General features: G+C 45.9%; 1 protein-coding gene across 3 annotated transcripts in view; it reads right to left on the minus strand.

Moving 5' to 3' along the window:
• myh11b (myosin, heavy chain 11b, smooth muscle) overlaps positions 1–26,025 on the minus strand; it is a 161,161-nt gene that overhangs the window by 5,075 nt on the left and 130,061 nt on the right. For all 3 annotated transcript variants that reach the window (XM_080207029.1, XM_080207028.1, XM_080207030.1), the window contains 15 exons: positions 24,104–24,316; positions 23,646–23,790; positions 22,390–22,596; positions 20,840–20,944; positions 20,095–20,247; positions 18,640–18,888; positions 17,123–17,335; positions 15,545–15,757; positions 14,689–14,850; positions 14,257–14,385; positions 11,961–12,049; positions 9,885–10,008; positions 8,409–8,617; positions 7,608–7,716; positions 967–1,139 (listed from right to left, as the gene is read on the minus strand). In XM_080207029.1, coding sequence (XP_080063155.1) covers positions 967–1,139; positions 7,608–7,716; positions 8,409–8,617; positions 9,885–10,008; positions 11,961–12,049; positions 14,257–14,385; positions 14,689–14,850; positions 15,545–15,757; positions 17,123–17,335; positions 18,640–18,888; positions 20,095–20,247; positions 20,840–20,944; positions 22,390–22,596; positions 23,646–23,790; positions 24,104–24,316 — 2,493 coding nt within the window. The remainder of the gene's footprint in view (positions 1–966; positions 1,140–7,607; positions 7,717–8,408; positions 8,618–9,884; positions 10,009–11,960; positions 12,050–14,256; positions 14,386–14,688; positions 14,851–15,544; positions 15,758–17,122; positions 17,336–18,639; positions 18,889–20,094; positions 20,248–20,839; positions 20,945–22,389; positions 22,597–23,645; positions 23,791–24,103; positions 24,317–26,025) is intronic.

Genomic DNA, 26,025 nt, shown 5'->3' on the forward strand with positions numbered 1-26,025 from the left:
AGACTCAGCAGGTCTGGCGACATCTGGGGAGACAGAGAGAGAGAGTTAACATCTCAAGTCTGCATGAATCTTCCTCAGAGCTCTGACTTGGGAAGTTAACTCCAAATTAAACTCCAAGATTCTTCCAAATTTGCCTAACAGACATCGATCCTGGGAGACTCCCAGACAAACTGGAATGGGTTAGCAACCCAATTAGACACGAGGCAATAAAATAAAACCTAGCAGAACATAGACATACAATCTCTACAGCACAGGCCATTCAGCCCATCGAGTCTGCACCACCCACAATCCCACCCAGGCCTATCCCTATAACCTCATGTATTTTACCCTAGCTAGACCCCCTGACACTAAGGGGCAATTTAGCACGGCCAATCCACCGAACTTGCACACCTTTGGAGGAAACCCACACAGACACGGGGAGAATGTGCAAACTCCACACAGACAGCGACCCAAGCCGGGAATTGAACCTGGGACCCTGGCGCTGAGAGACAGCGACGCTAACCACTGTGCCACCCTAGTAAAGTCATTAAAGAAATTAATGAACAAGTCTTAAGTGTGGGAACAGTCAGTATTTTACTGTTTTTTTCATTGCATATCACTCAATAACAGAGGCACATTCATTCTTTGATTGGCTGGATTTGTTAGTCAAATATTTCTTGATACCGAAAGGGATATTTTCCTTTATCTCATTCTACAAATATCAACATTTTCACCTTACTCCTGTAGCATTGGAAACCCTACCACAGGCCGGGTATTTCCTGGGAGTTTCTTACACTCCGTCACCATAGATTCATTGGGACTAAGGCAGAAATCCGGTTCGTGCGCGGGAAAAATAGCTCATCCCCGGTACTTGGGGCAAAGTTACGGAGACAGAGCGGGAACAGCTCCGAAGAAAGTCCCGGCAAATCGGGAAAGGAGGTTAAAATCGCTGAGTCCGGCTTCAGATGGGGCGCCCGCCGCGTTTACCTGAGTTTGTTCTTCAGCATGTTACACTCGCGGTTCATGCTTTCATTCTGTTCCGTGGCCTCTTCCAGCTCTCGCTGAAGTTTGCGGCGGGCTGCATTGATCCGCTGGGATTCCTCCTCCGCTTCCTCCAGCTGCCGTTTCAGCTGCTTCACCCGGGAGTTGCTTTTGTCTGCCTTCAGGACCAAAACAATATGTTTAAATGTTCCCATAGTAACATTGTGGAAGCAAGTCTTTGTCTATCTCATACACACACACACAGGCTAAACTTGGGACATTAAAATGCGCTAAATGTGCGATGGGAAAACACCAATTTTCCAGGGATGGAGTGGGTATCTCACTACAGGAGGAAGATTTTACCCTCTGGGGTATTTGAACAGGACCAGCCATTCGTTATAAGTTCATAAGAAACAGGAGCAGAATTAGTCCATTCGGCCCATCGAGTCTGCTCCGCTATTCGATCACAGCTGATATCTCCTCATCCCCATTTTCCTGCCTTCTCCCCATGACCCTTCAACCCCATTTCCAATTAAAAATCTGTCTAACTCCTCCTTAAGTTTACTCACTGTCCCAGCACCCAACGCACTTTGGGGGAGCGAATCCCACAGATTCACAACCCTTTGGGAGAAGTAGTTTCTCCTCAGCTCTGTTTTAAATTTGCTGCCCCTTATCCTGAGACTGGCATTTGAGACTCTCCGCGCGACTGTTCCACTGAAACTCACTCTGAGTTAGAGAGTCAGGTTGGCACATCGCCTCTCCAGATAATCTGGGATCAGAGCAAGCAACCTTTTATCTCTTAAGCAATCAGTTTGAGGATTTATTAACAGGCAGCATGGAGTCTAAACCAGGAAGCGTTGGTTAGAATACTGAACTTACCAGAAATAAAGAAAGATGGGATTAAGAGCGATCAGGGGCAGGAGGAACAAGAAAAAAATAATGTTTTTGAATTTTTAGTGTTTTTTCTTAAATCTCCAACAATAATTAAAATCTGAAGGAATGAAAGTCCACATTTGTAAATGTTAACTTTCAGTTCCAGAGAAGTTGTTTGGCAGTAATTAAGACTTAAGTTTTTATTAGTGTCACAAGTAGGCTTACATTAACACTGCAATGAAGTTACTATGAAAAATGCCCTAGTTGCTACACTTGGTGCCCATTGGGTGGCACAGTGGTTAGCACGGCTGCTTCACAGCGCCAGGGACTCAGATTCAATTCCTAACTTGGGTCACTGTCTTTATGAAGTTTGCACGTTCTCCCCGTTGCCTGTATGAGTTTCCTCTGGGTGCTCCGGTTTCCTCCCACAGTCCAAAGCTCAGGTGCATTGACCCAAACAGGCGCCGAACTGTGGCGACTAGGGGAATTTTACAGGAACTTAGTTGCAGTGTTAATGTAAACTTTACTTGTAACTAATAAATAAATAAATTTTAAATAAATTGAGGGAGAATTTAGAATGGCCAGTGCAGCTAACCAGCCTGTCTTTTGGACTGCGGGAGGAAACCGGAGCACCTGGAGGAAACCCATGCAGACATGGGGAGAACATACAGATTCTGCACAGACAGTGATCGAAGTCAGAATCGATCCTGGGTCCCTGGCGCTGTGAGGCAGCAGTGTTAACCACTGTGCTGCCCGTATCACACCATTAAAACTTTACTTGCCCATTCCTAGTTTCAGTTCAGTATGTGTGTGTTCCATCACTGCATCCCGTGGTGAGGCACTGATACAGCAAAGCTCCTGTGAGGGCACAGCAACTCAAAGCAACTTCCTGGTTTCAGCAGCTCATTGCTCACGGGTGCGAGAAGTTATTATCTAATTTACAGTTTAATAATGATGAGTCACTGTAAGCCTCAGTGTTATTTCTGCAACAAAATCTGGCTCCCTGGTTTTGAAAAAAATATGCAACAGATTTACAACATGGGACAAGTTCTTTAACCCTTAAAAATCAAGGTGACCCTGGAATATAGAGCAGCGCTTTACCTTAATGGATAAAGAATGGTTGGGGACTGAACCAAGTGTTGGAAATCTGGTTACACGTGGTTGTAGAATACACAGTGACCCCAACTGGAGGAGATGACCATTCAACATTGAAGTGCATCTTCACAACTGGTCAGAAAACTGGGAAGGTGATTTATTATCTAAACGGGGAGAGACTTCAGGGTGCTCCGGTGCAGAGGGATCTGGGTGTCCTTGTTCATGAGTCACAGAAAACTAGCATATGGTTACAGCAGATAATAAAGAAAGTGAGTGGAATGTTGATATTTACTGCTAAAGGAATAGAATATAAAAGGTAAGGAAGTGTTGCTGCAACTATACAAGGCAATGGTGAGGCCGCACCTGGAGTATTGTGCACAGTTTTGGTGCCTGTATTTGAGGAAAGATGTAGTGACATTGGAGGCAGTTCAGAGGAGGTTCACTAGATTAATCCCAGAGATGAGGGGTTTTGTTGTATGAATAGAGATTGAACAGTTTAGGCCGAATTTAGAAGAATGAGGGGAGATCAGATTGAGGTTTACAAGATGATAAAAGGTCTGGATAAAGTAGACATGGAGTGGATGCTTCCTCTTATGGGGCATTCTAGAACGAGAGGTCCTAGTCTTAGGACAAGGGGCAGCAAATTTAAAACAGAGTTGTGGAGAAACTACTTCTCCCAAAGGGTTGTGAATCTGTGGGATTCGCTCCCCCCAAAGTGCGGTGGATGCTGGGACAGGGAGTAAATTTAAAGGAGGAGTTAGACGGATTTTTAATTGGTAATGGGTTGAAGGGTTATGGGGAGAAGGAAGGACAATGGGGATGAGGAGCATATCAGCCATCATCAAATAGCAGTGAACTTGATGGGCTGAATGGCCTAATCCTGCTCCTATATCTTATGAACCAATGAAGCTGACATTCTAACTTGTACCTAATTCTGTTTGTTTGTCACTGTGATCTTTGGTTCCTGGTTCAGCAACACCCTGACTCTAAAATTAGATTCCTTATCTTCAAGTCTTTACAAGCCCTCAGTTCCCCCCCATCTCCAAAATCTCCTCAGACGCTAAAATCCCCTAAGACTTTGACACTCCCCAATTCCAGCTCACGCGAGTCCCTCGATTTCGTCTCTGCAGCATTGCTGGCTGTGTCCAGCTGGCTAGGGGCTGAAACTCCATCTTTAAACCTCTCTGCCTCGCTCCCCTTCAGACGCTCCTTAAAACCTCTCGCACCCGTGAGTGACGAGCTCCTTAAAACCAGGCTCTCCTCTCTAAAAATCACTCCCCTCTCTGCCTGTTCCACTGGAAGAATGGACGTATCAACACCACCTTAAACGTGACTACAGTGGAATAGAGCTGCACAAAGTTGCCAAACCAAGAGTGTAATGGTGTGAGTGTTTAACGGATGCTTTGACCTGCATCGACAGATCTAGCCTTGTTAGAAAAGGTGGGGACGGGGATGAAATAATTTTTTGAAATTGAATGTGTACAGACATTTCGAAATCTACAAGAGCCTGTTTGAGTTAAATAAGGTGATTCACAAACACGGTCAGTTCGTTTTGTTTATCATGTAACCAGTTTTATTATTTAAATCAAATGAGGCTGATCATAAATGACATTCTGAGTGTGTGAAATGGGAAAATAAAGTGGCTTTTTAATTCACTTCAGGCCTTTTATTGCTTAGAGTTTGCCGAATTAGTGTTTCTTCAAAGAGATTAAACATTCATTCAAAAGACTCGAAGATCCAGTTGCAAACACAAGAGGGTGCTATTGGTACAGCCTGGATCATGCTGATAAAGTGCTAAGACTGACCAAAAGGTGACAGCTAACATGATGAGCAAACCCAAGCAGATACCACCAGCCAGCAGGCAGGAAACTGCGGCAGAAAATAAGCAGCAAATGTAGTTCTAAGAAAAACAGGCTAAGTAACCCGGCAGAGTCCAATCGACAGGGATTCGAGAAGTCCAGCCACATACCAGGACTTCTCACTGCGCTATAGAACAGACCCTCCAAGAAACTACAAAAGGTCATGAACAGAGCCCAGTCCATCACACAAACCAGCCTCCCATTCACACTAACTGCTGCCTCAGCAAAGCAGCCAGCATAACTAAAGACCCCACACACCCCGGACATTCTCTCTTCCACCTTCTTCCGTCAGGAAAAAGATACAAAAGTCTGAGATCACGAACCAACCAACTCAAGAACAGCTTCTTCCCTGCTGCTGTCAGACTCTTGAATGGACCTACCTTGCATTGAGCTGATCTTCCTCTACTCCCTGGCTATGACTGTAACACTACACCCTCTCCTTTCCTTCTCTACGAACAGTATGCTTTGTCTGTATAGTACGCAAGAAACAATACTTTTCACGTATACTAATACATGTGACAATAATAAATCAAAATCAAATTCAGCTGTTGTGTTTTATATGATGCCAAATTAAACTAACCCCTTCTGCCTGCCCTTGCTCTCTATCCTCTATTCCTCACATATTCATGTGTTTATCTAAAACTCCCTAAACCCCCATCCCTAGCAGCACATTCCAGACAGTTTGTGTAAAAAACTTCCCCCTGCACATCTCCACTGAACATTTCCCCCCATATCTTGAACTTGTTCCCCCTTGTAATTGTCATTTCTACCCTGGGAAAAAGCTTCCAACTGTTCACCTTATCTATACTTCTCGGAAGTATATAGACTTCTGTCAGGTTGCTCCTCGGCCTCCGTCTTTCCAGGGGGAACAATCCCAGTTTCTCCAACCTCTCTCCATAACTAATACCCTCCATACCAGGCAACATCCTGGTAAACCTTTTCTGCACTTCATCTGTAGCTTCCACATCCTTCTGGTAGTGTGGCAACCAGAATTGGACACAACACTCCAGTGTGGCCTACCCAACGTTTTATATCACTAACGTAATTTACCAACTTTTATACTCGATGTCCCGTCCGATGAAGGCAATCATTCCATGTGCTTTCTTCGCCACCTTTTCCACCTGTGCTACCACTTTTAAGGATTTGTGGATCTGTACTCCCAGATCTCTCCGTGTGTCTACGCTCCTGATGGTTCTGCCATTTATGTTATAGCTCCACCTGAATTGGATCTATCCAAATGCATCACCTCACATTTGTCCAGGTTAAATTCCATCTGCCATTTCTCTGTCCAATTTCTCCAGCCCATCTATATCCTTCTGATTATCTTCATCACTCACTATCACATCCTGGTAAAACTCTTGTGTACCCTCTCCAAAGCTTCCTGTAATATGGCAACCAGAATTGAAGGCGATATTCTAAAAGCTGTAACATGATATCCTGACTCTTGTACTCTGTGCCCCAACCAACAAAGACAAGCGTGCCGTCTACCTACATGTGCAGCCATCTACCTACCCCCTACCTACATGTGCAGCCACTTTCAGGGAGTCAAGAACTTTAACCCCAAGACCCCTCTGTACATCAGTAATGCCTTTAACAGTACACTTACCTTTAACATTACATCTCCCAAAGTGCAGCACCTCATACTTGCCCGGATTAAACTCCATCTGCTATTTCTCTGCCCATATCTGCAGCTGGTCTATATCCCCCCGCTGTATCCTTTGACAACCTTCTACACTTCCCACAACTCCACCTCTTTGTCTCGTCTGCTAACTTTATGAACTGTGCACGTGCCAAATTACATGCAGCACAGGCTCAGAAATCTGCCTCTTTTAGACAGGAATCCACAATACGGCCCCCAGAATATTTACACAGTATCGCTCAGATACATATAGAGAATGTTTAGCAGAATAATATAAGAGCAAAATACTGCGGATGCTGGAATTTGAAAGAAACAGAAAACGCTGGAAAATCTCAGCAGGTCTGACGGCATCTATGGAGAGAGAATAGAGACAATATGTTTCAAGTCAGGATCCAGAATCAAAACATTGGCTCTAGTCCCTTTTGACAGGTGCTTTTGATTTGATTTATTATTGTCACAGGTATTGGTATACAATAGAAAGTATTGTTTCCTGCACACTGTATAGACAAAACCTACCGTTCGTAGAGAATGAAAGGAGAGAGTGCGGAATGTAGTGTTACAGTAGTAGCGGAAGATTAACTTAGTGTCAGACCTGCTGAGATTTTCCAGCATTTTCTGTTTGAACAAAGAAAATTCCATCACAGGAACAGGCCATTCGGCCCTCCAAGCCTACACCGACCATGCTGCCCCCGACTGAACTAAAACCCCCGACCCTTCCAGGGACCGGATCCCTCTATTCCCATCCAATTCATGTATTTGTCCCGACGCTCCTTAAAAAAAGTTACTATCGTAATTACTTCCACCAACTCCTCCAACAGCGAGTTCCAGGCACCCGCCAGTCTGTGTAAAAAAAAAATTTGTACATCTTTGTTTGCGTTGAAGTTGAGCAGAACGTTCCGGACACTAGCTCAATGTGTTGGGTGTAGCTAAAATTTTTAATTGTAAGAATGAAAATACAAATTAATCAATCACTCTCTAACAGCGACTGTGGTCTTTAGGGAAGTTCTGGACTCTAAGACAAATAAAAGCTTGACTGATCATTTGCAATTCTACACTCCTGACACCAGCCATCAGTCCCCGCTTTATAACTAACACTGTGATTTCTGGAAAGCACCGTGCAGTGTTTTTAGACCATGCCAGGGGTGTAAGTTTGCTGTTTCACTGAGAGGGGGTGGGTCTACCTGTTCTTTGTACTGCTCTCCGTGTCTTCTCTCGTCTTCCACCTGCATCATCACCTCTTTCAATTTCTTCTCAGTGCGGCGGGCTCCCTTCGTTATAGCTTGTTTGTCCCTGCAGAGTGAAAGATGGAGCGTATGAAACCGGTCCAAGAACATCGTCTCAACAACAAGAGGTCCACCAGCTACGTCGGAACAGTTTGTCCGGCTGTTGACAGACTTGTGTATATGTGTTTAATTACACCGAAATCTCCTGACACAAACAAACAGCCATTAGCTGTTTAGATACCAAATGGATTGCCTTATCAAAAAAAAAAGACCCGACTGTCCAACCTGTGGGGATGTACACACAGTCAGTGGAAAAGTTATCCAGTGTACACAGAGGGAGGCTTAATCCTATAATGGTTTAAATCCACAAACATCTGTGGGCACCCATGCAATTGCCAAAATGGAGTTATTCCCACTCCCCCCCTGCAGGACAAGGGAGGAATATACAGGGAACTGCAACAGAACAAACCTGAAACCCACTTACAGACTGTGGGAGCTATTGTGTGTTTTACTTAAAACTGGGAATGTCAGGGAAGAAAGCCAAAGGCAGTATGTGATTGACCCCGGTATTACATTTCAATTATATTGATGATGTTTCCTTTAACCAGTCACAGGGAAGGACAGACTATCTGGAAGCTGCAGAATTCTGGATTTATTATTTATAAGGCAGGGCGCGACAAGAGAAAATTAAATGCAGTGGAACACCAGCAAGTAAAATAACTCTACAGTTCAGAGGGTAAACTTGTTGAGGGTTCTTACTTCACTTCTGTCTCCAGTTGCTCCTCTAATTGGGCAATCTTCGATTCCAGAGAGGTTATTGTTGATTTGAATTTGGACTTCACCGTGCCCTCCATTTCCTGCAGCTTGGCTTTCAGCTCCTTGTTCTGCCTCTCAAGCTGCTGGCGGGCGCTCTCGTTCTTCTGGTTGGTGCTGCGTTCAGTTGCCAGCTCGTTAGAAAGCTGTTCAGACTGACAACGGAGGAAGAGAGTGTCAAAAATCACAACTGTGACGGCACTGGGAGGCCACTCCCCATTGAATCGTAGACTCAGAATCCCTGCAGTGCAGGGAGGAGGCCATTCAGCCCATCTTGTCTGCATTGACAACAACCCCACCAGATCCTATCCCCGTAACCCCATGCATTTACTCTCACTAATCCCCTGACATTAAAGGGAGAATTCAGCATGGCCAATGCACCTAAACAGCACGTCTTTCAGAATGTGGAAGGAACCTGGAGGAAACCCACGCAGACACAGGGAGAACATGCAGACTCCACACAGACAAATTACCCAAGCCGGGAACTGAACCTGGATCCCTGTGAGGCAGCAGTCTAACCACTGTGCTACTGTTTTCCTTTTTTAATTAAACTTGTTTTTACAACTGTGATTTGCCAGATTGTTGTATTACTCACACACTCTGATACACACACAGTGACACAATGACACACACACACAGTGACACAATGACACACACACACACTGACACAATGACACACACACACAGTGACACAATGACACACACACACAGTGACACAATGACACACACACACAGTGACACAATGACACACACACACAGTGACACAATGACACACACACACAGTGACACAATGACACACACACACACACACACACACGTCAGCAGCAGTTACACGTGGAGATCAGACAGAGTTGTAGAACCACACTCCGGAGGGAAGAAGGGAATATCAACGTTGGATGTCTTGAAAATTAAAGGACTCCTTTGGCAAAGGAGAAGACTGACGTTTGAGAGCCCAGTCTGAGCTGAGGAGCTGCCTTTAGGCGGAGCCCACGCACGATACTGCTTCTGAATTACATTAGTGTTGTTTTAAAAAAGCAAGATTAGCAGACAAATGCCCTCAGCCGTCACACCCAGAACCCAATCCGTGGAACATTCTCCTTGGAGAATTTTATTGGAAAAGGATTGCCTCAACAGTGCGACACAAGTGCTGGATCTTGTTGGGTTTTCCAAATGTGGGTAAACTAATTTCACCAAATCTTTTATTTTCACTCACATCCTCCAGCTGCTTTGTCAGGGATCGATGGGGAAGGGGCTGTTTATTGGTGTTTACTGCAGGCTGAATTGTGGGATGTTGTGTTGGTCGATAATCTCAGATTCAGGAATTTCAGCCAGATTTATCAACTGCTTCATGGAACCCCCCGGGGAGCGGCTGGAAGACTCACTGTGGCTGAGGGCAGCTTCTGAGTTTCTCCATTCTCTTACCTGCTGGACAACCTTCCTCAGACGGTCATTCAGTGCCTCCATGTTGCCTTGTTCCTCTTCCAGCTCTTCTTCCATTTGGGATATTCTGGTCTCCAGACGTCGCTTCTCATCCAAAAGCGACGACCTGCGACATTTTTTTAAAGATGCACAAAAAAGGTCAACTTTTTAAAATGTGGATGCAGCACTTTAAGAACACAAGAACATAAGAAATAGGAGCAGGAGTAGGCCATCTAGCCCCTCGAGCCTGCCCCGCCATTCAATAAGATCATGGCTGATCTGAAGTGGATCAGTTCCACTTTCCCACCTCTCACTCACAATGAGTGAGCAATGAGGTTTCAGAAAGCATGAGGCATGCCCCACAACCCTTTTAGTGCAACTAATCTTTACGATTCACTGGGGAAACTATTTGCTTTCCAATTACGGCAGATTATTGATAAATTTGAACAACTGATATTTGAATCATAGAATTCCTACAGTGCAGAAGGAGGCCATTTGGCCCATCGAGTCTGCACCAACTCAGCATCTCACCCAGGCTGCTTACCCCACCCCCACAATTTCATACACTTGCCATGGTGAATCTATCTAATCTACACATCTTTGGATGCTAAGGGGCAATTGTAGTACGGCCAATCCATCTAACCCATACATCTTTGGAGTGTGGGAGGAAATAGGAGCACCCGGAGGAAACCCATGCAGACACAAGGAGAACATGCAGACAATCATAGAATCTATGACACGGAGACATGCCCTTCAGCTCAAACTGGTCTATGCTGGCCAAAATGCCCATCTAAGCTAATCCCATATCCTTCTAAACCTTTCCTATCCGTGTATCTGTCCAAATGCCTTTTAAATGTTATCAACGTCCCAGCCTCAACCACTTCCTCCAACAGCTCATTCCACACATGTACCACCCTCCGTGTAAAGAAAGTTGCTCTTCAGGTTTCCATTAATTCTTTCCCCCTTTTAACTCAAACCTATGCCCTCTAGTTCTCAATTCCCCAATCCTGGGAAAAAGACCGAGTGCATTCACCCTACCTATGATCTTATACACCTCTATAAGATCACCCCTCAAAAGAAAAAAGTCCTAGCCTGTCCAATCTCTCCCTATAACTCAGTTCCGCGAGTCCTCGCAACATTCTTCTGCACTCTCTCCAGCTTAACAATATCTTTCCTATAGCAAAGGTGACCAGAACTGAACACAATACTCCAGGTGTCACCTCACCAACGTCAACATAACTTCACAACTTTAAGGCCAGAATTGAACCCAGGAGGTTTACTAGGCTGATACCGGAGTTGAGGGGGTTGAGCTATGAGGAGAGGCTGAATAAACTAGGCTTGTACTCGTTAGAGTTTAGAAGAATGAGGGGAGATCTCATTGAGACGTATAAGATGATGAATGGGATGGATAGGATAGAGGTGGAGAGACTCTTCCCGCTCAAAAAAGACAGTAGGACTAGGGGGCACAGCCTCAAGATAAAAGGGGGGCGGTTCAGAACGGAGTTGAGGAGGAACTTCTTCACTCAAAGGGTGGTGAATCTCTGGAATTCTCTGCCCGTTGAAGTGGTGGAGGCTGCCTCGCTAAATATTTTTAAGAAGCGGGTTGATGGGTTTTTGATAAGAGAGGGGATTAACGGTTATGGGGAGAGGGCGGGAAAGTGGAACTGAGCCACGACAGATCAGCCATGATCTTATTGAATGGCGGGGCAGGCTCGAAGGGCTAGATGGCCTACTCCTGCTCCTATTTCTTATGTTCTTATGTTCTTATGTCCTTGGCGCTGTGAGGCAGCGGTACTAACCACTGTGCCACCATGCTGCCCCGTACGCCTAGATTGCATTCTAGAAACCACTTCAGACGCGACGTGACTGGTAATTATTTTGGATTCTGTTTAAAGTTTGGTTTTATTAATATAATGTCATTTTTCAGGCGGGGCTGGAAACATTTGTAAAACACACCCTCCCATTTCATAGATATGGTGAACAAGGTGTGAAAGGCAATCAATTATTTTAATGTGGAGTGTAATTGAAAAAGAAAAAAGACAAGAATCCAAAGAAATAAAAGGTCTTTCTGTGACGTACTTTCCAGATACATGTCCTGCCAATTCCTCTGCTAACTCTTCCTTCTCCTGTTCAGCGTGACGTCGGGACCGTTCTGCCGCTGCCAAGTCCTGGGGAGAGAAAATTCACTTCGAATCAGAATCCCTACAGCGCAGAAAGAGTCCGTGTGGCCCATCAAGTCTGCACCAACCACAATCCCACCCTAATCCTGTCCCCCTAACCCCCCCATGTACCCTGCCAATCGACCTGACACTAAAAGGGGCAATTTAGCATGGCCAATCCACCTAACCCGCACATCAGTGGACCGTGGGAGGAAACCCACGCAGGCACAAGGAGAACGTGCACTGTCTGCACAGACAGAGACCCAAGTCGGGAATGGAACGCGGGTCCCTGGCGCTGTGAGGCCGCAGTGCTGACCACTGTGCCGTCCTGGCCAAAGCAAGTATTCCACATTGGAGACATGACCAAAGCTCCTCCCACCAGCCACCTGGGTTTTACCTCATTTTAGGTCCTGAATGTTTCGTCCATTCCCTTTCCTGTTTTAAGAATACCCGACAGCCTAGTTAACGGCAAAATAAGTTGCTATTAATGGCTTTAAGATGCTCTAAAACGAGATGACATGAGATCCTTCAACGCATTGAAGATATCTGTGAAGGGTGAAACATCGCAGGAGCGTGAGGAGAGAGCAGAGGTTTGGGGACTAACTGAAGACCTGTTTCCAAAAACCCAACATTGGTCCGATGGCCAGAATGGCTCTGTCTCTTCCAATTCTAAATGCTGACAATTTGGATTTGTACCTTTATTCAGGATAAAGGAAGTGATGTTTTTGAATACTTGCTACCGCTCATCATTCGAATTCTACACCAGTGATAAAATTATATATCTCCACCTTCCTTCCAAAAAAAAACAAACACAGTCTGATGGTGTAGTTAACAGTAGAAACCCTACAGTGCAGAAGGAACTTGTTCAGCCCATCATAGAAATTAGGAGCAGGAGGAGGCCATTCATTTTGATCATTGAATTCAATATCCTGATCCCTGCTTCCCCCCATATCCCATAATCCCTTTACCCCTAGAGCGATATCTAATTTCTTCTTGAAAATCAGACAACGTTTTGGCCTCAAATACTTTCTGTGGGAGTGAATTCCACACATTCCCCACCCTCTGGGTGAAGAAATGTCTCCTCACCTCAGCTCTAAAAAGGTTTACCCCTTATCCTCAAACTATAACCCCTAGTTCTGGACTCCCCCCACCACGGGGAACATTCTTTCTCGATCTACCCCGTCTAATAAGTTTCCATGAGATCCCCTCCCATCGAGTCTGCTTCAACTCTGACAGAGGATTGTACCTAGCCCCATTCCCTGTCCTATCCCCACACATTTTATTTTATTCATTCATGGGACATGGGCATCACTGGCTAGGCCAGTGTTCAAAGAACAAAACAGCCCGGGAAACAGGCCCTTCAGCCCAATGAGCCCGCACCGCCATTTAACGTTATGAGACCCCCCTCCACCCATGACCCTTGTCTATGATTATGGCATTCCACATTGAGGGAAAACTAATTTAGGGACAATTTATTACCTCCAATCAGCTTAACAGCACATCTTTGGGGTGTGGGAGGAAACTGGAGCACCTGGAGAAAACCCACGCAAGCACGGGGAGAATGCGCAAACTCTCACAGACACCGGCCCAAATCCATGTTTCTGCACAAACATTGCCCATCCCTAGTTGCCCGAGGGGCAGTTGAGAGTCAACCACATTGCTGTGGCTCTGGAGTCACATGTAGGCCAGACCGAATACAGACGGCAGATTTCCTTCCCTAAAGGACATTAGTGAACCAGATGGAGTTTTCCAACAATCAACAATGGTTTCATCATCATCAGTAGATTCTTAATTCCAGATTTTTTTTTTTGGAATTCAAATTCCCCCATCTGCCTTGGTGGGATTTGAACCCAGATCCCTGGAACATTAGCTGAGTTTCTGGATTAATAGTCTGGCGATAATAGTACTAGGCCATCGCCTCCCTGCAAATCCCCCTACATGTTTTGGGGCAGTTTTAGCATGGCCAATCTACCCAACACGCACATCTTTGGACTGTGGGAAGAAACCAGAGCACCCAGAGGAAACCCACGCAGACATGGGGAAAATGTACAGATTCCACACAGGTAACGACCCGAGGCTGGGAATTGAACCTGGGTCCCTGGTGCTGAGAGGCAGCAGTGCTAACCACTGTGCCACCATTCTCCTGACCTTTCCAATAAATGAACCGCCTGGAAACCCAAATCCCTGCGTGACCTCATTTACCCCCTGATCTTTACCTCTTGCAACTGCAGCAGATCAGCCTCCAGACTCTTGGCTTTCTTCTCGTTCTCTTTTGCCTGAGCCAAGACGTCTTCCCGTGAGTTCCGAGCGTCTTCAAGCTCTCGCTGGTAATCCTTCATCTGAGCCTGTTGTCACACAAAGTAGGCAGGGTTTTTATTTGCTGAGATTTCACCCTAACCAATTTAATCACCTTCATATTAAAAAAAATGACTTCACCCAATCACACGCATCGATGAGTGGTCTTAAAATAGATGAACAGAAATGAATTTTCTTTAGGACCTGGACACGATATCACCTTCTTTTAGTGTCCGATGTGGGGGTTTCTGAGCTTTGTGTTATTACACAATATGATTAGTAATGGTTACACTGTGTATTCTCTGGTTTTAATTCAGTTTGGAACTGGCTCCAGTTAGTCAGACTTCACCCACCTGGAGCTTTTTGAGTTGTTTCATGGCATCTTCACGACCCTTGATGGCAACTTCAACCTGACCTTCGAGGTCACTTAAATCAATCTCCAACTTCTTCTTGGCTGCAGCAGCCACCGTGCGCTGCTTACGCTCATCTTCCAGTTCACTCTCAAGCTCATGGACCTTAGTGGAAACAAAGTTTGACGTTGCGTCTTTAATATTCCTCATTGACTTCAGAGATTTGTTATGTTCACAGTACAATCCCCATCGTTTTATTAGCCACCCTTATCTCTCTGCAGTCTTTTATTTATTGGTGTCTGGGGGATTACTGTCACCTCAACAATGTCTTTTTCACATTTTAAAAAGGAAGGGACACCGATATTGGAAATGGATTAACTGGGGTTAATTGTCATTTAAAATTTCAGCTTTACAACACCCCAGACTCCCCTCCAAACTCCCTCCACTCTACCCTCTCCCCAAAACCCAAACCCCCCAACCCACCCCCTCAACTCTACCCTCTCCCCAAAACCCAAACCCCCCAACCCACCCCCTCAACTCTACCCTCTCCCCAAAACCCAACCCCCCAACCCACCCCCTCAACTCTACCCACCCCCATCTAATCTATACATCTTTGGCATGTGGGAGGAAACTGGATCACCCGGAGGAAACCCACGCATATACAGGGAGAACGTGCAAACTTTACACAGACAGTGACCCAAGCCGGGAATCGAACCCAGGTCCCTGGCACTGTGAGGCAGCAGTGCTAACCCACCGTCCCACCCGTGTACAATGGGCTTATTAGCTTTAAGTGAAAGTAGTCAGTTTATCAGGGCAGTAACGCGAGCGCTGGCTGTATTGTGCTCGGGAATCGGTGTACCTGCTTCACCAGCTGCCTGCGCTTCTCCTCATTCTGTTCATCCCGGGCCTGTAGTTCACGCTCGTACTGTGTTTTCATAGCTTGCAAATTCACTTCCAATCGTAACTTGGCATCTTCTGTGGCCTGCAGCTCATCTTCAAGTTCCTCCAGCTGAGTCTTCATCTCCTCTACTTGCTGATCCAAAGCACGTTTAGACTTCTCCAGGTCGTGCACCTTCCAGTTCAGAGACAGAAGGCGGGGAATGAATTATTTGAACGGATAAAGTCCAGAACAAAAGAGAAATTAAACTGTGAACCAGGCTTTCAGAAAGACCAGAATCATTTTCTGAAAAGCAGCATTGTACTTTCAGTTTATTGAATGTTAAAAATCACAATCCCTCACACAGCTTGGATATTTAAACCTTTGTTTCAATGTAATCATTCACTACCAGATTCAGAATCCTACTACACAGAAGGAGGCCATTCAGCCCATCAAATCTGCACCAACCACAATCCCACCCGGGTCCTATTCTCATGTATTTACCCTAGCTAACCCCTCTGACACTAAGGGGTAATTTAGCAGGGCTAATCCACCCAAGCTGCACATCTTTGGAGAATGGGAGGAAACCGGAGCACCCAGAGGAAACCCACACAGACATGGGGAGAACGTGCAAACTCCACACAGACAGCGACCTGAAGCCGGGTCCTTGGTGCTGAGAGGCAGCAGTGCTAACCACTGTGCCACCGCGCTGCTCTCCATCAGAACGGAGAGTGTTTGCTTCTTTTTGTTAACAAATAAACTAAAATCAACAAAGTGTAGAATATGGAGCAAGTGTGTGTGTGTGTTTTGCACGGGGGTGGTGTATGTGGATGTGCACATGTGTATGCCTGGTGTGTGGACACGTATGTTTGCATGTGTACACATGTCCATGTGTCATGTATCCATGTATATGTCTGATGTGTGTGTACATGTGCATGTGTGTGCACTGCATGTGCGCAGACACGTGTGTTTGCACATGTGTATCTGTCCATGTGCATGTCTGGTGTGTGGTCATGTGTGTGCATGGGTATGTGTTTGTACATCATATGTGAATGTGTGCATGCCTGGGTGTGTATTTGGGAATGGAATTCTAAATCTTTTCTCTGCCACCTCCCTCTATATTGAGCCATATTCGCTACCCCCTGCTGCCATGGAGGAATGAGGGCCCCGATTAAGGAATGATTGGTTAAGATCAGAATGGGATTGGAGCTGGCACTTTGCTCTGGCTGGATGGAGAAACCCTTTCCCACGTCAGGCCCTCCCTGAGACCGGGGAAAATGGGTTTAGCACCTGTGAAAGCAGTGTCTGTTCAAATGGGGATTTCAATTTTAAGTGTTGGATCAAAAGCCTCTCTCTAAAAATCCATTTGGTATTAATTCAAAATAAAACAGAGCCTTGCTTTACTTGTACACTGGAACTGACAATGCAGCTGTATTGCCTCAATATTATAACCATCAAACAAATAGCTGAAGGGTTAGTTGAAGGGGGCCTCAATTTTGACGACCTCTCTCTCCCCCCCCCTTGTCTTCAGCCCATGTTGGATCCCACATATTTACTTACATTCTTGCCTACATCGTCCTTGGAGCTCATGATATCCTCCATCTCCACTCGCAGCTGCTTATTGACCCGTTCCAGGTCCTCCTTAGATTGCAAGGCCTCGTCCAGAGCACGTGTCAACGCCAGGGCCTTTGTCTCCTTTTCACGAGCGTCAGCCTCTGCCCTGTCCCTCTCATCTGCATATTTCGCAGAGATATTCTTCTCTTCTGCCAACATCTGAAAAAGAGTGAAGATAGCACACCTTAGCTGGGAATTATTCAGGTTATACGTCAGATCAATCTTCAGAGTTTGTGGTATTTTGAGCAAGGGATCATGAATTTTAAAATCAAAATTCAATCCTGAAAAACGTCAGTGGTGAATTGTAGGAATAAACAGGAAAATGTATTTGGCCTAAATGTTGACATAGCCTCACCTGTAGGAAGGATGTGATTGCACTGGAGGGGGTTCCAGAGGAGATTCACCTGGGATGGAGCATTTGAACTAGGAGGAGAGACTGGATAGGCTTGGGTCGTTTTCTCTAGAGCAGAGAAGGCTGAGGGGAGGACATGCTTAAAGTGTATAAGATCATGAAGGGTATGGACAGGGTGAGTAGGGAACAGCTGCTCTCCGTGGTTAAGGGGTCCATCATGAGGAGGTGTAGTTTTAGGGTGAGGGGCGGGAGATTCAGAGGGGATTTGAGAAAACATTTTTTTCCACTCAGCAGATAATGGGAACTGGAAAGCACTGCCTGGGGGGGGGGGGTCTTTCAGGTCAAACCAAGTAAACAAACTCAAATTACATTAGGACAAAGAAAAGAGGGGACGGCTCCCCAAAAAGGAGGGGGAATGGCCCCGAACAGAAACAAAAAGTACATAGAAACTTAAGACACGTCAAATCATAAGTTAGTGGAGGCCTGAAACCTTACAAACCACAGGGCGGCATGGTGGCCCAGTGGGTTAGCACTGCTGCCTCACAGCACCAGGGACCCGAGTTCAATTCCGCCCTTATCCATACGGAGTTTGCACATTCTCTCCATCTCTGCATGGGTTTCCTCCGGGTGCTCTGGTTTCCTCCGACAGTCCAAACACGTGCGGGTTAGGTGGCTTGGCCATGCTGAATTGTCCCTCAGTGTCAGGGGGATTAGCAGGGAAAATAAGTGGGATATTTGGGATAGGGACCAGGTGGGATTGTTGTTGGTTCAGACTCGGTCGGTCAAATGGCCTCCTTCCACACTATAGGATTGTATGAATGTTTAAAAAAGATATTTGGATAAGAACTTGAAATATTAGCACATTCAAGGCTTTGGGAACAGTGCAAGGAAATGGGATTAGCGCATCTTTAGAGGTAGAAAGTGTCAGTACAGACTCGATGGGCCAAAGGGCCTTTTCTGTGCTGTAAAACTCTACGGGTGGAATTTTATGGCCTCACTTGGCTGAGGCCTGTGGAGATTTCTGTTCAGGGGGAAGGAGTCGGGGAAGGGAAGGTTGTAGAGTTTTGGCCAATGACTCTATAACTGGTCTGTTGTGGAGGAAAATATTTACCTGATCAAATTTCTTTTGTTTCTTCTCCAAATTGGAAACGAGTTGCCGCTGATTGTCGAGGTCGACAAGGAGATCATCAAGTTCCTGTTGCAGTCTGTTCTTTGTCTTCTCCAACTTGTCATAGGCCGCTGCCTTTTCCTCAAAGTTTTGAGTAATTGCTTCAATTTCCCGCTGAAGTTTCTTCTTTCCTTCTTCAAGGCCTTCCAGTGTAGAGACATCATCATTTAACTTCTTCTTGGCATCGGACAGCTGTGAAGAAATCAATACTTTAGTAATAAAGCACAGCTTTGTATTTATAAACACTTTTTTTTTTATTCGTTTGTCATTGGCATCGCTGGTTGGCCAGCATTTATTGCCCATTTCTAGTTCCCTGAGGACAATTGAGAGTCAACCACATTGCTGTGGCCCTGAAGTCACATGTAGGCCAGACCAGGTAAGGACGGCAGATTTCCTTCCCTAAAGGATGTTAGTGAACCAGATGGATTTTTCCCAACAATGGTTTCATGATCATCAGTAGATTCTTAATTCCAGATTTTTTTTTATTTGATTCAAATTCCACCATTTGCTGTGGTGGGATTCGAACCTCTGTCCCCAGAACGTTAGCTGAGTTTCTGGATTAATAGTCTAGCGATAATACCACTAGGTCATCGCCTCCCCGCTGTTAGGTACTTGGCAAGTTCCAAAGCGGTTCAGAACCAATCAACTACTTCCTGACGCAGCTGCTATTATGTGAACAAATATGGCAGCCAATCCATGCACAGCAAGATCCCACAACTGGTGGTTGGATGTGGGATGCTGGAGGGAATGTTAATATCTGTACAGTATGAGAATCTGGAGTGTTGTGTGTGTAAATATCAATATTTCCCATTTGGGAAATGACTTGTGTCAGTGCAATATTCATGGAAACATAGAAGATAGCAGTAGTAGGAGGCCATTTGACCCTTCAAGCCTGCTCCGCCATTCATCACCATCATGGCTGATTGTCCTACTCAATAGCCTAATCCTGCTTTCTCCCCATAACCTTTGATCCAATTCGCCCCAAGTGCTATATCCAGCTGCCTCTTGAACACATTCAATGTTTTGACATCAACTACTTCCTGTGGGAATGAATTCCACAGACTCACCACTCTTTGGGTGAAGAAATATCTCCTCACTTCCATCCTAAATGGTCTACCCTGAATCCTCAGGCTGTGAGACCCCTGGTTCTGGACTCCCCCAACATTGGGAACATCCTCCCTATATCTACCCTGTCTAGTCCTGTTAGACTATTACATTTCTACAGTTCTAATCAAAGCAACTTACTGTATCCAACGATGGCTGATAAATAATTATTTGAGGCTAGCCATCTACAAACAGACTGATTTTTCCCTGTGGTCGTGCGAATTCAATTTCAAGTTTACTGGGTTGAAAGGTGATCTGGGTAGTTCGAAACAGAATTGAAGTCATTCTATTTACCTGCACCGTCAAAGTGGATATCTGACGTTCCAGGTTCCTCTTGGCTTCTCCCTCTTCATCCAACTGCTCTTGAAGGTTGTTCTTATCATCCTCCAGTTGGCGCAGTCGGGTCGACAAGTTCAGCTTCTGACGAGTCTCTTCCTGGAGCAGTTCCTGTAGAAAAACAAAACCAGATATATGTTTCATAGGAAATCATAAATATAACTTAACTGGTCATCAAAATAAATAGCGGGCGAGATCTTCCTACGCTTCACGCTGGTGGGATCTTCCAAACTCACTGACGGCATGCTCCCACTGTGTATTTCCTGGTGTAGTGCGGGGAAACCTCATGGATATCGGCGTGACCAGGAGATCCTGCCACCGGGTGGGGGGAGTCCAGAGAATCGCGCCAAATACTTTTCCACAAAGATGCTGGGAGTAGGTTTCCTGTTCCACCTGCCACAGGAATCGCAGCTGGTGGCGTGTGGGGGGCAAACCATGCAGAGGTCTGTTGGCCTCGGGTGGGATTTTCCAGTTGGGGGGCGAGCGTGGCTGGAAAATCCCACTCTTTATTTCAATTTGTTCAGCGAATGTACAAAAACAAAACAAAACAAACAAAAACAAACTTTCTCAGTAATTTTGCTTGTTAGAATTTTAAAAAAGAGTTGATGGAGGAGTATAGCCCATTGACTTGTCCCTTCGCTATCGTCTGTGTAGCTTTTATAAACTTTCTCACGGATTGTCCCTTGTTAAAAGCTGCTCTTACCTGTGTGTCCTGTAGCTGTGAACTGAGACTGGACACATCCTTGGCGAGTTTAATGGACTTGCCCTCAGCGTCATTCAGGATGGTGGTGACATTGTCAAGCTCACTCTGCAGTGGGGGAAAAAACAGGGTCAAAATAGACCATTAGTGATGCGGCATATTTTTTTACTCTTGTTGCAATTTTCATTCCTCCTTTTTGTAAAGGTATTAATTTATTGTTATATCAGAACTAGCGCCTGCAAATTCCTCACCTCAGGCATCCATCCATTCGGCACGGTAGCAGTGCTGGTGTGGGGCCTGCCCGCTCTGGGCCAGCCTGCCCCCCCACCCCCCCCCCCCCCGTGCCAGCCTGCCCCCCCCAATCGCCCCCCCACCCTGGACCATCATGTGCCGCAGGCAGGCCAGCCCATTGGCCAGCTGCTCCGTCAGTCTCAGTGGCGCCAGGGGGGCATTAGTGGCCGCTGTTGGAACTGTGGGCAGGAAGGAGAAACCACCCAATGGATCCTGGCAACAGGTCTTGGTCGGGGAGGGTTTGGGTGGGCTAGGGATAGGGGAGGGAGTGGGGGGGGGGGGGGGGGGGCGGTGGCTGGTTTAAAGGTAAAGGATGGATAGGAGGTAAGTTAAGTTCTTTCTTTGCGAGGCTGAACCCCAATCCGCCAAGTGCAATCCCTGAAGACAGTGCCCCCCCCGCAACTTCCATCTTCACTTTGTGAATGTAGCCAGTCTATCACGCAAACCAGCCTCCCGTCCATCGACTCTGTCTACACTTCCCGCTGTCTCGGAAAAGCAGCCAGCATAATTAAGGACACCACACACCCAGGACGTTCTCTCTTCCACCTTCTTCCGTTGGGATAAGGACACAAAAGTCTGAGGTCACGTACCAACTGACTCAAGAACAGCTTCTTCCCGGCTGCTGTCAGACTTTCGACAGGACCTTTCTCTACACCCTCGCTGTGACTGTAACACTACATTCTGCATTCTGCCCTTTCCTTCTCCCCCATGTACTCTATGAATGGTATGCTTTGTCTGTATAGTGTGCAAGAAACAATACTTTACAGAATAATTTAATACATGGGACAATAATAAATCAAAGTGTTTCTTTAAAACCAGGCTGACCATTGCCAATCCACCCACGACAGTTATGGGCAATATCTTGAATATGGTGGGCAGATGGTGATTAAGTAACCTGCCCACTCCCCCACGTATTATGGAGGTGACCCGAGGGTGGGTGGGAAGGTCTAATGTACGTGATCTCCTGTTGTAAATGCACCCCACAGCCCCTGTGCTCAGCACCATGTGCTATCCATCCTTTACCTTTAACCTCTTTTGAATAATAAAAGAGAGAGATACAACTTTTACTGTTCTGCTTCCACGCTGAGGAGAAGCATTCTCCCAGAAACTAGTCAACATTCCCGACTTCACAAGCAGAGTACTCGGTCAGGCAATTTAATAGGGATATAAATCCACGGAATGAATTATATTAAAATATTCCATTTGCTGTCACACACAAGGACACAGGAACCCCCAACCTGCACGGGAACGTTTGCACTGACCTGCAACTTGTGCACCTTGTCGTTGAGTTCAGCTCGAGCCCTCTCTCCATCGGCCACCTTCACCTGGAACTCCTGCACCTGACCCTCCAGCTTCTTCTTCTTGTGTTCCACCTCCGCTTTGGCCGTGGACAGAACCCGGACCTCGTTTGAGAGCTCGCTGTTCTCCTTCTCCAGAGCCTGCTTGTTTTTCTCAAGGTTTACCCGAGCCTGCAGGACATAGAGAAGGTTTTGTTGAGGAAAGTTTAAACAGTTTATTTAATAAGGCCGGCACGGTGGCAGAGTGGTTAGCACTGCTGCCTCCCAGCGCCAGGAACCCAGGTTCAATTCCAGCCTTGGGCGACTGCATGGATTTTGCATGTTCTCCCCATGTCCGCATGGGTTTCCTCCAGATGCTCTGGTTTCCCTCCCACAATTCAAAGATGTGCGGGCTGGTTTGATTGGCCATGCTGAATTGTCCCTTAGTGTCCTGGAATGCGCAGGTTAGGGGAGTTAGCGGGGTTTCAGGAATAGGGCTTGGTGGGATTTTTGTCAGTGCAGACTCGAGTGCCGAGTGGCCTCCGTCTGCACTGTAGGATTCTATGATTTCTATAAATATCCTTGAAATTTAAGGCAGTTCTTTCATGCCTTGGTTTTTCTTTTGGGAGGATTTAATAGATATTGTTCATTTATTTTGAGTATTAGTACAGGTAATTAAAGTGAAAACTTTAAGTCATTGTTTTGCTTTTATTCATTTGTGGGACACGGGCGTCTGGTGAGCATTTATTGCCCATCCCTAGTTCCCCGAGGGGCAGTTGACAGCCAACCACATTGCTGTGGCTCTGGAGTCACATGTAGGCCAGACCGGGTGAGGACGGCAGATTTCCTTCCTTAAAAAGGATATTAGTAAACCAGATGGGTTTTGATGACAATTGATGATAGCTACACGAGGTGGGATTCCCAAGGCTGGGAATTCCTGCCCAATGTCAACGGATCTTTAAACGGTCCGTCAAATTTTCTGTCCCACCCGCTACGATTCCCATGGCGGACAGGACAAGAAAATTCCACCCATGGTCACCATGACTGACGCTAGCTTTCAATTCGAGATTTAAAAAAAAAATCAACTTTTAATCAATTAATTGAATTTAAATTCTACCAGCTGCCGTGTGGGGTTTGAACCTGTGTCCCCAGAGCCTCTGGGTTCAGTGACATTACCACTATGTCACCAGCTTGCCATCTAAATGCTCTGTGTGGACCTGGTTTATTCATGTCACAAGTACCCGTTTTGCTTGTTCCAGCTGTTCTGTCACTTCCTCTATAGCTTGCCCATGTTTCTGTCGCATTTCATGAATTTGAGCCTCGTGTGTTCTAGATTCTTCCTCTAGAGCCCGTTTCATCTCAGAAACTTCATGTTCTCTCTTGGCCCTGTTCATGGGAAAGGAGAAGTTACCTCTGGTCTGATTCTTCCCTAAATAAATTACGGAGATATTTCTCATTAAACTGTATCTATTTTGTGATGTAAACAAATCTGATACATGTACAGTCTTAAATATCACATCGTATTTTGTTACAGGCATGCTCTTTGATAAAATTGATAACATCTTTCTGTCGAAGCTTGGAAGAATCCTTTACAGGTTATTGTGTGATCTGCTGTCCCATTAACTCAAATCAGCCCATTATTCTACTCATTTGATAAGAGTTTAAACATATTCATTTGTTGAAGATGGTTTTGCAGTACCTCAACTCTTGTTGCGTGGCTGTGCTATCCAAAGTATCTTCAAGCTCTGTCTTCAAGGCTTCCAGCTCTTCACCCAGGTCTCTCTTCTGTTTCTCAGCCTTGTTACGAGCTGACTTCTCCGTATCTAGATCTTCTTGAAGATCCGATATAAAGGCTTCCAACTCACGAATTTTCTTCAGAGCGTTATTTTTTAGTGCAATTTCTTCATCAAGCCTAGGTGAATACAATTCAATGAAGCCACATCAATGGTTTGTGTTATCACAGCTCCAGTACATTGTATGTATGCACGTCTGTAATTCTGGAAAAGTGCTGGGAGGGATAAGGGTTTACATCTGGCTTTGATTTTTTTTGTAACAACTGGATTAATTTAAAAGCTCTGTTTGGTGGCACCAGCACCCACACTTCCCTGGAATCCACTACTTGATGCCAACATGATTGAGTGGGAATATATAGATGGAGTAAACTCTGGGACTGTCCCAGAGCAATTCTGAGTGTTCTTAACTGCAGACTTACCAATATCTTTGAGAGAAAAAGGTGAGAAAGCCCAGTACGTAGAAATTTGTGTTTATTACAGCACCAGGGACCTGGGTTCGATTCCCAGCTTGGATGACTGCCTGTGTGGAGTCTGTACGGGTTTCCTCCAGGTGCTCCAGTTTCCTCCCACAGTCCGAAAGATGTGCAGGTTAGGTGGATCAGCTATGCTAAATTGCCCCTTAGCATCCCAAGATACGTAGGTGAGATGGATTAGCCATGGTAAATCGCCCCTTAGTGTCAGTGGGATTAGAAGGGCAAACGGGGGGGTTACGTGGATAGGGCCTGGGTGGGATTGTCACGAGTGCAGACTCGATGGGCCAAATGGCTTCTTCTGCACTGCAAGGACTCGATTATACTATGATTTCCATTACTGGTATGACTAATGATGAAGTGAAGTTTGATGCAGTCAGGTTGTAGACATTGCTTTAAAAAGTTCTCCACTGAATCTCTCTCTCTATAGTCACGTGTAGAGCAACACAAGATAGATCTTGAGCAACAGGGCAAAGTTCCACAAACACAACAGCAAGGTCAATATTCACCCTACAATTTAAATAATTAATTATGGTCTTTAAACATGAAAAAATGCCATGGATAATACTTAGTTTGGACTTTCAAAATAAACATTTAGGGTGGAATTTTATGAGAATGATTCCAAGTGTCCAGCTGGCGTGCAGATGGGAGGGTCCGCTCTTCGGACGAGTTTTCATGCCTAATCATGCCGATTTAGTCATTGAAAAAAAATGATGCAGCTGTTGAGCTGCTGCAGGCAGTGGGCTGGGCTCTGCCAGCCTGCAGAGGGAACTACTGCGCATGTGCAGACCTCTGATGCTGGAGATGTGCAATTTCAGCAGCAGGGGTCTGACAGATAGAGAGTTGTCAGGCTCCTGCTGCTGCAGACAGCCTGAACTAACTCATCTGCCCAAACCTCAGTCATAGGTCCTACACGGAAGTCTAGCCCCTGCCATGCCCCTGCCACCCAGACTAATTGTGTTTCCCTAATCCCCAATCCAGTCTCATCTGCTGAGTGCGCAGGGTCAACCCCACTTCCCCAAGCAGGCTGAGGCCCCCTTTAGGTCCATCCCTTCTGGCCCAGCCCCCTTCAGGCCCCCCCCCCCCCCCCCGGGCACTATCCACCAGGCATCTCCAGGTGCCAGCCTGGCACTGCCCAATGCCCCCTTGCCCTCAACCTCCCCAGTGTGCCTCAACGGCCTCTAACTCCACCTGCGAGGCCAACACGACTGTTCCTCATTCATGCTGTAGACTGCCTACACTGTTTTAGACTATTTTCCAAATGGGAAAATGCTCAGCAAATCAGAAACAGAAAAGGACTTGGGCATCATTGTTCAAGATTCTCTTAAGGTTAACGTGCGGGTTCAGTCGGCAGTTAG

The sequence above is a fragment of the Carcharhinus amblyrhynchos genome, chromosome 18, assembly GCF_965287045.1.
Source record: "Carcharhinus amblyrhynchos chromosome 18, sCarAmb.v2.hapA, whole genome shotgun sequence".
Lineage (NCBI taxonomy): Eukaryota > Metazoa > Chordata > Chondrichthyes > Carcharhiniformes > Carcharhinidae > Carcharhinus > Carcharhinus amblyrhynchos.